Source organism: Bidens hawaiensis, unplaced genomic scaffold, assembly GCF_021521415.1.
Source record: "Bidens hawaiensis isolate Kalapana, Puna unplaced genomic scaffold, B.hawaiensis_p1.1 tig00010563_1, whole genome shotgun sequence".
NCBI classification, from domain to species: Eukaryota; Viridiplantae; Streptophyta; class Magnoliopsida; order Asterales; family Asteraceae; genus Bidens; species Bidens hawaiensis.
This window is the reverse complement of record NW_027491806.1, coordinates 585,755-600,665: the sequence shown is the minus strand read 5'-3', so window position 1 is coordinate 600,665 and position 14,911 is coordinate 585,755. Positions and strand designations below refer to the sequence as shown.

At 39.2% G+C, this 14,911-nt stretch overlaps 1 protein-coding gene across 1 annotated transcript; it reads right to left on the bottom strand.

Moving 5' to 3' along the window:
* Positions 1-3,520: 3,520 nt before the first annotated feature.
* On the bottom strand, positions 3,521-4,558 carry LOC143535535 (uncharacterized). Its single transcript, XM_077029760.1, has 2 exons — positions 3,887-4,558; positions 3,521-3,811 (listed from the first exon to the last, which is right to left on the bottom strand). The coding sequence occupies exons 1-2, from the start codon at positions 4,556-4,558 to the stop codon at positions 3,521-3,523; spliced, it is 963 nt and encodes a 320-aa protein (XP_076885875.1).
* Positions 4,559-14,911: the final 10,353 nt, after the last annotated feature.

Sequence of the window (14,911 nt, the reverse complement as noted above, 5' to 3'; positions counted from 1 at the left end):
GTCAAACAAATTGACTATTTTACCCTTTATCAGATTTTAAAGCAATTGACCAGTCAATAACCTTCAATCTCAGAAATTGATTGAGGTTTATTGACTAGAGAATGTTTATGAACGAAAACTCAGTCTACAACTTACCCGGAATATGCACGAATGATGAGATATAACGAGTCAAAGGTCGTTAAGCATGCAAAGTCAACCGTTTAATGAACGGTTCTTCAACGAAACACCAAAAACCGAAGAGATCTGAAAGAGGCAGAGAGGGTGAAGGCTGAGATATGTTTGTTAGGGTTTAGGTAAAGTTTTATGGCAGATGAATGAGGTTAGTTTATATAAGAAAAGCCTAAACGAACTAATTAAAGGCTTTTTGGCCCGTTAAGCAACTAAATATGACTTTTATGATGCAATCTATGAATATAATCATAAAGATCTGATCTTGAATGATAAGAAATGAATTTAAATATATATTTCAGTTATATTAAGATATCTTGATCCTTACTTCTCTCAATTCATGCTCAAAATAACGGATTTTATGCCAAAACGAGCTAATAAACGAAAAACCAACTCAGATTCTGCGCGAACTGACTGTGCAGCAGCACCATAGCGCTGTGTGGCCAGCTTCTGGACCATCACCGTGCGGCGCTCCGGTGTCCAGGTGGGTCAAGTTTCAGTTTTGTGCAATAATGGTCCCTATAGTTTGGTTTTGATCAATTTATAAACTATTTTTGTTATAGTTAGTGAATAAACAATCATTAAAACATTGAGGGCTTAAAGAGTAAATATAAAGAAACTAGATGACTCATAAATGCAAGGTTTTATTAAAGATTTGGATCTGAAATAGGTTCGTACAATGATAAAGTGAAATGAACGAATACGATAAAAACCCGAAATGTTATAGTATCCCCTACTTTTAGGAATTTCGTCCCGAAATTAGAGAATAGCTGTAGCGAATAGATGAGGATACTTCTTAATTTGATCATCACATTCCCAAGTAAACTCAGCTCCTTGCTTCGATTCCCAACGAACCTTGACTAACGGTATACGACTACGCTTTGTAACTTTATCTTTATGATCCATGATCTCAACGGGTCTTTCAACGAAATGCATGGTTTCCTCAATACGAACTTCATCAAGAGGTATTTGAAAATTACCCTCGGCAAGACACTTCTTCAAATTCGAAACATGAAATACTAGATGAATATTTGAGAGTTCAGATGGAAGATCAAGTCTATAAGCAACAGGACCAATACGCTCAATTATTTAAAAATGACCAACGAAACGAGGAGATAACTTCCCTTTCTTTCCAAATCTCACAACACCTTTCCATGGAGATACTTTGGGTAGAACACGATCACCAACGTTAAATTCAAGAGGTTTCCTACGCTTATCCGCATAACTCTTTTGACGACTACGAGCAACGAGTAAATTTTGGCGGATTTGAGCAATGCGATCAGTTGTTTCTTGAACTAACTCCGGACCAGTAATTTGAGATTCGCCAACTTCATTCCAACAAATAGGAGAATGACATTTGCGGCCATAAAGTGCTTCGAAAGGTGCCATACCAATACTAGAGTGAAAGCTATTGTTATACGAAAACTCAATAAGCGGTAGATGAATATCCCAATTGCTCCCAAAATCGAGGACATATGAGCGAAGCATATCTTCTAGAGTTTGAATCGTACGCTCAGATTGACCATCAGATTGCGAATGATAAGCGGTACTAAGATCCAAACGAGTTCCCAAAGCGGATTGGAGAGATTTCCAAAAACGAGATGTGAAACGACCATCTCTATCGGAGATAATGGTTAACGGAGTACCATGATGACAAACAATCCTTTCAACGTAGATATGCGCCAATCGATCAACCGAATAGGTTTCTTTGATGGGAATGAAATGAGCAGACTTCGTCAAACGATCGATGATTACCTAAATACTATCATGTTGCTTTCGGGTAGAAGGAAGTTTAGTAATAAAATCCATAGCAATATCTTCCCACTTCCATTCGGGAACGGGAGGTTGCTCGAGCAAACCATAAGGTCGGTGATGCTCGGCTTTGACTTTAGAACAAGTGAGACATTTTGCAACGTAGAGATCAATGTCTTTCTTCATTCCGGGCCACCAAAAGATGGAACGAAGATCGGCGTACATTTTATTAGCACCGGGATGTACCGAATATCGTGACTTATGAGCCTCGTCCATTATGAATGTGCGAAGGTCATCACGATCGAGAATCCATAAACGATTAAGAAAATAAAGTAAACCATTGGGTTTGGTTTCCAATTGAGATTCCACACCACACGACATCTCGTCATACATATTGCCTTCGGTGACGGATTCGTGTTGCGCGTTAAAAACACGCTCTTTGAGATCATTTTGAACGAGAACACACGTAAGCAACACGGATTTGACTTGTTTCTTACGGCTAAAAGCGTCGGCCACAACATTCGCTTTACCGGGATGGTAGCGAATCTCGCAATCATAGTCGCTAAGCAACTCGGCCCAACGCCGTTGCCTCATGTTGAGTTCCTTTTGATCGAAAATGTGTTGGAGACTCTTACGATCGGTAAATACTACGCATTTGGTACCATAGAGATAAGTCTCCAAATCTTCAAGGTGAATACGACGACACCAAGCTCTAGATCATGCATCGTATAATTCTTTTCGTGAACTTTGAGTTGTCTCGAAGCATATGCTTAACTTTGTCTCGTTGCATGAGAACACAACCTAGGCCTTGGTTAGAAGCATCACAGAATACGATGAAATCTTCAATACCTTCGGGAAGGGCAAGAATAGGAGCATTGCAAAGCATGTCCTTTAAAGATTGAAACGCTTACTCTTGCTTTGACCCCCACTCATAAGGTTTACCCTTATGTGTAAGAGCGGTGAGGGGCAATGCAATCTTCGAGAAGTTACGAATGAAACGATGATACTATCCCGCCAATCCAAGAAAAGAACGAACTTCGGTGGGAGATGTCGGTGTCTTCCAATTCTTGACGGCTTTAATCTTTGCGGGATCGATATGGATACCTTTGTTGTTAACGATATGGCCCAAAAATTTAACTTCTTTAAGCTAAAACTCACACTTCGAAAACTTGGCATACAATTGTTCCTTCCGTAGGAGGTCAAGGATAGCATGTAGATGCTCTTTGTGATCGTTTTCGGATTTTGAGTAGATCAAAATGTCAACGATGAAAACAATTACGAATTTGTCCAAGTATGGTTTACACACACGGTTCACGAGGTCCATGAAAACCGCGGGTGCGTTAGTTAGCCCAAAAGTCATAACACAAAATTCGTAATGCCCATATCGAGTATGGAAAGCAGCCTTGGGTATGTCATCTTCATTAACGTGAAGTTGATGATAACCCGAATGGAGATCGATCTTTGAGAAGCAAGCGGCTCCTTGGAGTTAATCGAAAAGATCATCGATACGAGGGAGCGGGTAACGGTTCTTGACAGTAAGCTTGTTGAGCTCACGATAGTCGATGCACATGCGAAACGATCCATCCTTCTTCTTCACAAATTAAACTGGTGTGCCCCAAGAAGACGAACTCGGGCGAATGAAACCCTTATCGGAGAGTTCTTGGAGTTGACTCGAAAGCTCTTGCATTTCGGACGGTGCAAGACGGTAGGGTGCTTTAGCAACGGGATTAGCTCCAGGTACAAGATCAATGCGAAACTCGACTTGACGAATAAGAGGAAGTCCAACAACATCTTCGGGAAAGACGTTGGGAAAATCACGCACAATAGGAATATCTTGAATCTTCTTTTTCTCCTTCTCTTTCTCCACCACAAGCGCAAAAAAGGCAATGTACTTCTTACGCAAATAACGTTAAGCTTGAAAGCACGACATGAGATTAAGCTTAGAAGCAGGCGTACTACCGAAAACTTTAAGAATACGACCATCTTGAAGAGGTATACGAAGGAACTTATCAAAACAAACGACCTCGACGTGATTTAAGGTCAACCAATCCATCCCAACTATGACGTCAAAACTCCCCATTTGTATTGGAATAAGATCTATACGGAACTTGACTATATTAAGAACTATGGCACAATACCGAATAACCGAATCGATAGTAATCGAATTCCCATTAGGTACTTCTACGGTAAAAGGCTTAGACAACCTATCCCAAGGCTTATCAATAATGTATGCAAAGTCTAACGAAATAAAGCTCTTATCACCAGTATCGAATAACACGAAAGCAGAATGGTTATTAATAGAGAACGTACCATTCACCACATCACTTGAGCTTTCGGCTTGATTCACATTCGTCATGAAAGCACGACCATTTGAACCTTGAGGAGTTGGTGCAGCTTGATTAGTTTGAGGGGCTTGAATAGCAGGGACCTGAGCAGTAGCAGTCTGCGGAGCCATAAGTTGCGGAACTTGAGGAGCATAGGTGTGAGGTGCAAAGCTTTGAGGGATCGGGGGTTGGTAAGTTTGAACTTGGTAGGCTTGGCTAGTGTAGAACGGTGCGGGAACCACTTGGGCTTGGTGAGCATAATACGGTGGAGGCATCACATGGGCTTGATTGGTACGAGCTATCAATGGGCACATATTGCGGAGATGACTGGGATCACCACAATGGTAGCAAGCACGGGTAGTTGGAACACCGGCGTGAGATTGAGGGTTATTAGCAGCTCGAGGAGCAGACGTGCGGGTTGTTGAGGAGCGGCACATGCATTTGGAGGTACGCGGCAAGTATTAGCAAGATGCCCATAACGGTTGCACGAGGTGCAAAGGCGGCAAGTGGTTGATGCGGGATGATGACGGTTACAGATTGAGCACAAAGGGTATGGTCCATTATATGGCTTCTTGTTGGATGCATTTTGGTTAGGGGCTTGGTTGTTGGGTTTGTTCACAGCATAGTTTTGATGAGTCTTGCGATTTTGGCCATTCTTGTTGTTCTTGTGGTAACGGTTGGAGTTGTTGTTTTGGGCAGGCTTAGGATCGGCTTTAGCATCAGTAGAGGATCAACTTTACTCTTCTCAGCAGCAGGCTTGGAGTCCTTTCAGGACAGTGTACCATCCCGAACATGATCATCAGTCAAGGAAGCAGCAAGGGTTATGGCTTCCTCAATCGTGAGAGGGTCTCGACTGACAACCGCGTCACGGAAAATGGTAGGTAGTCCACGGATATACTTGCGGATACCGCGGTACAACGGGGTTACGAGATGAGGTACCACCCGACTTAGTTCATCGAATCGGCTCGAGTAGGTAGAGTTATCGCCACCAATTTGCTTTAACTCCCAAAACTCCGTCTCAAGCCTTTGCAGTTCATGTTCAGGACAAAACTCTCTCTTCATAGCTTCCTTAAGCTCATCCCAAGGCATGGCTAATGCTTCATTAACACCATGGAGGTCCTTGAATGTGGTCCACCAAGTAAGGGCACGTTCCTCGAAAACGCTAGTGGCAAAATGAGTCCGTTTGTCGTCCGGGCACTCCGAGTGGATGAAAATGTTCTCCATCATTTCAAACCAGCGGAGGAGCTTTGTAGCATTCTCCTCGCCAGGGTAAAGAGGAGGTTTGGCACTCATGAAGTTCTTGTAGTGGTAGTTGTGGGTGGGTGCAGTCGAAGAACTTGACCCATTCGAGTTGATATTTTAGAGTTGAGCCACAACCTCGGGCAAAGCAGTAGTGAACTCCTTCGTGATGCGAGCAGCCAAACGGCAATCATGAGCAGCCGATGGACGGCGGTTGCTATGGCGACAAAGTAGAGAAGACATTCTGTGGGGACCAAAATATGATAAGAGTTGGGTAAGTTGTGTAAACGAGTCAATGAAAGGCAATGAGTAAACGTGACTAATACGTGCTAGTGATTGTCATGACTTGAGGCCAAGTTGCGATATAAATTAATGTGATTAACTTTGAGATAGTCAATTAATTAAAATGTTTATTTCAAGTTTAAAGTGTAAAATGTTATTGGGTTGGGCTTTTCATGGGCTTCCCATGGCAGCTCAAAACTCAAAATAAATAACAAATTAAATCAAGTGAGTTGGCCTCCCATGAGCTTTCCATGGCAATTTGAATGGCCCAACTAAATCATAAAATTAGCTTAGGGAATTGGGCCTCCCATGAGCGTTCCATGGTAGTTTAAATGACCCCAATGTCACACCCCGACTAGCACAATGCGGAAGCGTAAAACGAGAATGTAACAGACACCTCTGATATCAATACATTGTTTATAAAGAAACATTACAAACTAATTTACAATATATTACATTTCTTTGTTCTATCATTGTTTAACAGTCTAAGCGATACAAACAAAACTAGTTCGTTAACTAAACGTTCTTACTACTATCGCCCTTGCCTCTATTCACGTAGCATCAACCACACACTTCAGCCAAGTAACAGGTCACCAAATCATTCCAATTTAGGTACACCTGAAAAGCAGTTTAAAACGGGTCAACTACTAGAGTTGGTGAGTTTCACGAGTTTCAAGAAAACAGTAATGAGTGTTCACAAGTCAACACTTGTAATTATGAAATAAGTATGTATGTATGTAAATGATGTATGTGATGTAATTATGCTAAGCTACAGTGAAGCCTGGACTGTTAGTGCTGCGTGCCTCCATTTCCCACGCTCAATCAACCACTGTGGCTCCCCTTCCGCCCACAACAAGCCCCGGTAGCTATGTCTAACACTACATAGCCTGTATGTTTAAATATGGTCACGTGCAAACGGCGCTATGTGACACGGCAATCAGGCCGATTCCGTTTGGGTTTGTCAAACAAATAGTACTATTCACAAGCCACCGGCTCGAAGTTAATCACTGTGATTGTGGGGACTTTCGTGTGTTAGCACTTAGATAATTCACATCATCACATGTTTCAGATAAGTATATAGATATAAGCAAACATGTTTTTCACCCCAAAAGTTCGTAAAACAGTTTAAAAGTGGGGTCATGAAACTCACAGTTTTGTAGATATTCCGTACTGTATCAACTCGTGGTTTGTTCAGTCCGCTATCAGTAGTTCCTATAATTAATATTATAATAATATTAATATTTTAATATTATTATAATCTCAATATTAAACTGGGCTGTATAACTAATCTGGGTGTAGCTGGAATGCCCAGAAAGTGGCAATAGGCTTAGGTTGTGATGTTGTTCAATGTCTAATACATAAAACTGAACTTGGCTCAGATTCCCGTTTTCCCAGCTCGGCCAAGTTGTTCGTTTACGCGTTCAGAAAACAGTTATGGGAAAATAAGCTTGGGTAAATGTATTGGTTAATAAAATGATTAAGTTATAAAAAAAGATCACATACTGGGGTCCCGGATTAGCCACGGGGTCCGTTTCCGCTTATTCAGTTTGATTTGAGAAGAAACGCGCACAATTCACCCGGATTGTCCAGGTTTCTCATAGAAAAGTTCATTTTCACTTAACTAGTCCAAAAATATGATTTTTGATCACTCTTGGTGTTTTGATATACCCGCAGATTCACTAGTCGCGAACATGTCGGTTTTTATAAAAACTGAATTTGTTTAATATTCTGATTAGCATAATTAATTAATCGTTAATCATTAAATTATGAAAATTTAACCACTTATCAATTAAAATATGTATATTTTAATATAAATATTTCTGGAATTTATTTGCTGATTTATTAATTTATAAAAATTCATTTTATCAGCTATATTTCGTCTAAAAATCGTCCGTTTACCCTAAACAATTTCCAAAAATTCACCAAAAATTCCTGAATACTCAAATCATGTCCCAAACCAACCTGTATTAATTCCAGAATGTAAAAAGCTCGTGCGATATTCTTTTCGGCCCAAATTCGGCTGTAAAAATTCACACGAACGCAAATAAACAAAACACCTTTAAACTTCTTCAAATGATCCGAAAATGCATATGTGACCAAAATACATCAAATCTGAGTTCCCAGAAAAATTTCATAATTTTTGAAGTATTTAGCTATTTTTCCCAAATAAACGTTCCAATTCGGTAATAAATTCGCCAAATATTCTCGGATGGTCGAAAAATTACCAAATTTAAACAGGGACTCATTGACATGGTCCCTGATGTCCATGAAAATTTTCAAGTCCTAAAAATATGCACATCACAACCTTAACCTAAATAGCCCGTAAGCGAGTGTTTCGGCATTACCTCAGCGGGTTTGGCTCGTTTCCGACCTTTTAATCAAGTTTTCAGGTTCTTGTGCTTCTAAGCAAGCTAGGTACAAGTCCTATATCACAAACCAAGCAATATTTCATCAACATAACAGCCCTTAAGTTAGGGTTTCGGCTAGTGCACAAAAACGAACTTTTGAACCGTAAAAACGTTGTTTCAACCCTTTAATCCGTGTTTATGGCCAAAAAAATTATCAAACAAGTTCCTTACCATGTGTATGATCAAAACATGTTTATGGACCATTTTTAGGATTTTTACACGGTTAGGAATGATTTTTAGTAACCAAGACATGTTTTTATGGTATTAAACAAGTTCAAACAAGTAAAAAAGCTACTTATTTAAGCTCTTACCTTAGGGTTTTGGAAGTTTTCTGGCTGAAACAGAAGGGGTGTCCAGAGTTTTCCAAGAAATGATGTTAAAATGGCTTGAACCTAGTTTAAATGTGAAAGAATAAACAAGGGGGGGCTGCTGATTGCGATCGGACCATCATGGGCCCACCTTGGGCCCATTTTGGCCCAAGTTTCTGATTTCTCAAGCCAAATACGAAAAGCCCGGTCCAAATTTAGTTCGGGTTCGGTTTTTGGCGCGAAAAACTTATCGGGTGCGTTAAACAACGCGAAAACAAGTGTTTTTCGGCTAGTTTTGTGTAAAATTATAAAAACATACTATATGTTTGTAAAAATCCAAAATATTTTCACGAATCGCTTAAAACATTTCAAATAAGTGTTTGGTAAGTCTTTTTCGGCTTAACGGATGATACAATGCTTGGTTTGTAACTATCTTTCGCGTTTAAATCTATAGCGGGTGGTTAAACGAGCATGTTTTCGTTTAACTTGTTTGCTATCAAACTAAGACGATATTTCTAAAATTTTAGCTTGTATAGATCGTATATCACTTATAAATGGCCCCCCGAGATATCTGGGTCATAACCCGACCCGTTCGGTTAATCGTTCGTTTGTTACGCAAAAGGCGTTTATTTACTTAATCGGTAAATACGTACTGAGGTGTACCTTGTTTTGGCTCAAATGTCACACCCAATTACATAACGGGACTTAAATATTGAGAATTGGGCTTCCCATGAGCGTTCCACGGTATTTTGTTGGCCCAATTAAATAACAATTAACAAACAATTTGAGTTGGTCGGCCTATGAGCGTTACATGGAATTTTAAATGACCCAACTAATTAAAGAATTATCAATTCAATAGAGTGGGTCGGCCCACGAGCGTTACATGGTATTTTAACTGACCCCATTAAATATCGAATAAACGAATAAAAATAAGTAGTTGGAGTATCTCGTGAACCACCACGGTGATATCCCCAACCAAGTATCGAATTAAAACGGGTTGTGAAATGAATAGTTGGAGTGCCCATGGGTTGTCATGGATTTTCCACGCAACTAAACATTTAAAAATAATTAAAACGCAATTTTGGAAAGTTTCCGAATTTAGCCACGAACCACCGTGAACTTGTTTTTTATTAAAGGAATGCAACCGGTTGATCGGTCACGTTTGATTCACTTAAGGTCCGGGATATGATGACATATCATCCAGCGTTGGCCTGGGGGCTCGAATACTATGGTCAGATTATCCTCCAGGTAAGGAATAGCGTCTTACCTTTGGTTCTTAGAACCGTTTTGCCAAGGCCCGACTCACAGTTATCGTACCCCTTACAGTTGCTACCGAACATGTCATAACCCCTTGCCCTAAGGAGAGGGAGCAAAAAAAAATCTTGGGAATTCTTAAGGAATTTCCCAAAAGTAGAAAGTAAATCTACTAAAGTTTTTAAGAGATTTTAAAGGATTTTTAAAAATTTTTAAAGATTTGTAAAGATTTGGAAAATATTTTTGAAAGTGAGGCATGGCCTCAGATTTGGTGTGTGCAATACTTACTAAAAATAAAAGATTATTTCCTAAAATAGAATATATAATTAACTACTTTCCTAATATAAAAGATTTACTAAATATTTACCAAGAGATAAAAGATATTATAATATGTGAAATAAATAACTACCTAACATAAAAGATATCATAAATAATTACCTAAATAAGCTATAAACAATTAGAGAGCAAATAACAAGTTCAGATAGGCACGTATGGGGTTCCTAACATATGACTAGGACAATTTCTAACCACCTATCTTAAACCTTCGGCTCTGATATCAATCTGTCACACCCCAACCTAAGGCGAAAATGTCGGGGCGTGAGCATGATTGCTCATAGCTCGAGGTAACTATCATGCAATAATATGGTGACAATATCTAATAATTGATTTTATTTCAAATAACCAAAATATCCAAAAATAGCAATTCAATCAACAAGAATCCATAACAATAAAAGAACTAATCCACAATTTAAATTAAAATAAAATAGTTCTTGATAAGTCCTATGGTCTCATCTAGCAATCCAAAACTCCAAGTCTTCAATTCATACGATAACCTGCATATACGTAGAAAATAAAATAGGTTTGTCAACAAATATGTTGAGTGAGCAAGTCATTAAGTTTTGCAATAATATGTAATATGAAAAGATAGCAAAACGTAGGTAAAGTGGTAAATAAACCAAACCAATGAGCAAATAAAGTGTCAAGCGAACCATTGCCAAGCGAATCGGGCGCCGGTTAAAGATAGACAATCGTATGATCATACTATAATGAGAACATGGTGGATCTCTCCGAATGCGCAAATTAAACAGGTAATCAATTAGCAATTTAAGTCTACCATTCACACACAATACAACGTTTGCTAATGATTAATATATGTATAACATAAAAACTTTAAGTACGTATACGCCCCTAAAACGTTTGAAAATATGTGAAACGGGGGAATGACAAACTCACCTTAAAATAAGCGAGTTAATATGATATTAAGAAATAAACAACGAGTCTTCCGATTAACGCGCCGAACGAAGATAATCAACAGAACCTGAAACTTAACGGTATGAAATTATAAGTAAAAGCAAAACTATTGCCGCTAGAATCAATCCAAACGGATAAGTATAACTCGAGTTATGTCGATTTAATGTTTAAACGAGTCGAGTCTGACCAGAATCCGAACTTTGAGTCGGGGGTCGGGTTTTGGTCAAAACCCTTAAAATTTAATTACGAGAAGAAAAGTCTTTTGGACCAAACGTTGAATCCGTCCAGAAGTATGAGAAAACGAGAAGTCAAACAAATTGATTATTTTACCCTTTATCGGGTTTTAAAGCAATTGACCAGTCAATAACCTTCAATCTCATAATTTGATTGAGGATTATCGACTAGAGAATGTTTATGAACGAAAACTCAGTGACTGTGCAGCAGCACCATAGCGCTGTGTGGCCAACTTCTAGACCACCACCGCGTAGCGCTCCGGCGTCCAGGTGGGTCAAGTTTAAGTTTTGTGCAATAATGGTCCCTATAGTTTGGTTTTGATCAATTTATAAACTATTTTTGTTATAGTTAGTGAATAAACAATCATTAAAACATTGAGGGCTTAAAGTGAATATAAGGAAACTAGATGACTCATAAATGCAAGGTTTTATTAAAGATTTGGATCCGAAATAGGTTCGTACAATGATAAAGTGAAATGAACGAATACGATAAAAACCCGAAATGTTACAACACCCTTGTTTGAAGAAGTGTAGCTTGCTCGAAACCTTCAACACTTAGAAGAATTCACTAAGGTAAGTTACATCTTCATGAGACACCATGCTCGAGGTACTAAAACCATGCTCGATGGTCTAAGCTTGCTCGTAGTCCAAAGTTAGCCGATTCTTTGAGGAGATTAAGAAGATTCCAATCTTCCTTAGCAAATATCCGACTCAAAAATTAGTTCTACTTGTTGAATTTGTGTACTTGTTTAATGTTAATGAAACAAAATAATTATTGTCGCTTTAATTAGTGTCTTTTGAGCTACTGTCCAACCAATACGTTACACCCCGGCATGTTCTGCCTCTGGTCAGGGCATGACAGATTGGTATCACAGCTGAAGGCTATAAGATAGGTGGTTAGATATAATGACCTAGTAGCATGCTTAGGGTCCCTATAGGTGATATTCCTTTACGTGTTTGCACCCTAATTTATATGATTGATTGCGGTAGCTTAAATATTATTTAATTATTTGATATTATTCTTGTACACGAAGCACACACAATTCCAAGGCTACGCCTCACTCTCAATTTTTTTTTTCAAAACCCTAGTTATTATTTTAAAATTGGGAAATTCCTTAAGAATTCCACCATTTTTTCTCCCCTCTTCTTGAGGATGGTTCGTGTAACGGATACGTAGTAACTCCAAGGAGGACACACCTGTACAACAATCCCTTGACACCAAGGCTTGCGAGCCTAAGGAAGTGCAATGCGCACAAATCCTGATCAGCCGCGAGACCTGGTTTCCTTCCAGAAGGGTAAGGTGTCGGTGTGAAACTTGTTAAGCCAAAGCGTATCACACCAAACGTTCACGAATCTACTGCCCTCATTGTATCAATCGTGGTCATGTGACTATCACATCCTTAAATCATAAATGAATTCACGGTGATACGTGGCTAAACTCGGTTCTTCCTTATGATGTTTTAGTTGAAAGAATTTGTGGGAAAAGCCATGGTGATACATGGATACTCCAACCATTCATATCAGCGCCCTTATCTCGATTTCAATCAATTTTAAATCTGTTGTTGGAAAAATTAAGCCATGATGATACATGAATATTTCAACGATGGTTTTTTTATTTCGGTTTTTGATTTTTGTTATGAATGATTTTTTTCTCATTTTTTTGGGACAAGCTCATGATGATTCATGTACATCTCAACCCACCGTTTAAGTTTCATTATTTCCTCTAATTATCAATTTTATCAATACTCCAAGTTAAAGCTAATAAAAAAAATTTATTTTGTACCCTCATGAACTTCACAAAAAAGAAAAAAAAACAAACAAACAAACAAACCTCGAATTTTGCTTAGTTATACAATTTATCCCAAAATCTAATATATTTTTTAAAATTTCGTCCTTGTAGCATGTCTTCTTCCCGGCTCATCATCCGTAATCGTCGCACTGGAAACTATGACCGAAGCATGTCGTCTCACATTACGAAGGGAATCGTGGAAGCCCTCCCAACACTCATCTCTCAACTCCAAACCGTGAACGCCACTGTCAATGCTTCCATAAACCCAAACCCAACTGTTTGTTCATTCAAGAAATTTACGAATGCTAGCCCAACCGAGTACTTTGGGACCGAGGGTGTTACAACCCTTCTTCAATGGTTCGAGTACATGGAAAGCGTGTTCCTCCACTCTGCATGCCCGAAAGACAAAAGACCACTTATGCCTCAAGTGTTTTCAAATTAAGTGCCCTTACTAGATGGAATAGCAAAAAGAAAGCCTTTGGGGCTGAGGTTGCCATGGGACGACCTTAAGAAACTCATGCTCAAGAAATTTTGCCTGGAATATGAGCTCCAAAAGTTGGAAGAAGAGTTTTGGAATTTAAAACAAGAAGGTGGTGACAATGTGTCTTATAACGACCATTTCCATGAACGTAGCCTCCTCATTCCGCATATGGTCACACCCCTCGAATGTGCTATTGATAAGTACAACTCGGGTTTGTCGATGAAAATCCAAGATTCCGTCATTAGTCGTGACCCGAAGGATCTTCATGATGCCATTACCTTAGCCGGTACCCTCACTAAAAACCACGTTAAGTCCGAGACCTTGACGCGGAAGAGTTCCAAAAGGACCAATGATAAGCCTGCATCCGAGCCCACCAAAGAATCCAAGACCGAATCCTCTAAGCCCGAATCTTCCAAACACAATAACAACAACTCACCCATTACCGCAACAACAAAAGAAAGTCAAATTCCCAAAACTATGTCTTGGCCCAATCGCAAGCCCAACAAGCCCAACCCACCAAGAAGCCATCCACAGGACCCCACCCTTTATGTGATACATGTAAATTCCAGTGTTCGCCTAACCTTAAATGTCATCAATGCACTCATTGCGGTCGTTTTGGTCACCTCTTTACCACGTCCCGTGAAATTAACCAATCCATGATTCAACCATTCACCTCACCTCTTACCCAACCCCAAGCTTTACCTTATGCTCCACCGTTTACCCAAGCACCCTCAACTATTAGAGCTTGTTACCATTGTGGAGATCCTAGTCATTTCCGCAATGCATGCCCAAGACTTGCACACTTGAACCAAATTCAATCTTACCCAACTTAAGCCACTCAATATCAAGCTTATCAAGCCCAAGTTTATCCAACTCATTTTACCCAATTCAACCAAGACCAAGTGAATCGATCTCAACCAATCCAAGCCCAACCCATTCAAGCAATTCAAGCCCAACCTGTTCCCAATACCCAAGCCAATCAAAACCCACCCAATCAACCTCAAGTTCACCAAGTTGCTCAAGGTACCCAAGGACAAGTGTGTTACATCAATGGTTCCCAAGTCTAAGCCTTACCTTTCAAGAATACATGCTACACAAGAGACATTATTTTATCCCGTCCTATTTTATTTCAAACCTAATGTAATAACTTCATTTAAATGTCAAGTTGCTTATGAATAGAAATCATGGTTATTTATGTTAGAATTCAATCTATTTCTTTTATATCGTTTATTGCACTATTTATTGTTACGCAATTTATTATCACATTTCAAGCGGTCTATAACCGGTTATTTACCTGGACTATACACATGGTGATGTACATGATTATCTAATAGTACCGTATTTGTATTATAAACTACCTATGACCGATTTCCTACAGACGTTTTGTTTTAGAGATTGGGACTATGGACATGTGCTGTACAT

What these genes read in the sequence shown, in the direction of transcription:
- LOC143535535 (XM_077029760.1), bottom strand. Translation starts at nt 4,558, where the DNA reads ATGTGCCCATTGATAGCTCGTACCAATCAAGCCCATGTGATGCCTCCA. An exon ending in AAGATGGTCGTATTCTTAAA is followed by an intron (nt 3,812 to 3,886) that starts GTTTTCGGTAGT and finishes TTGCGTAAGAAG; the next exon opens with TACATTGCCTTTTTTGCGCT.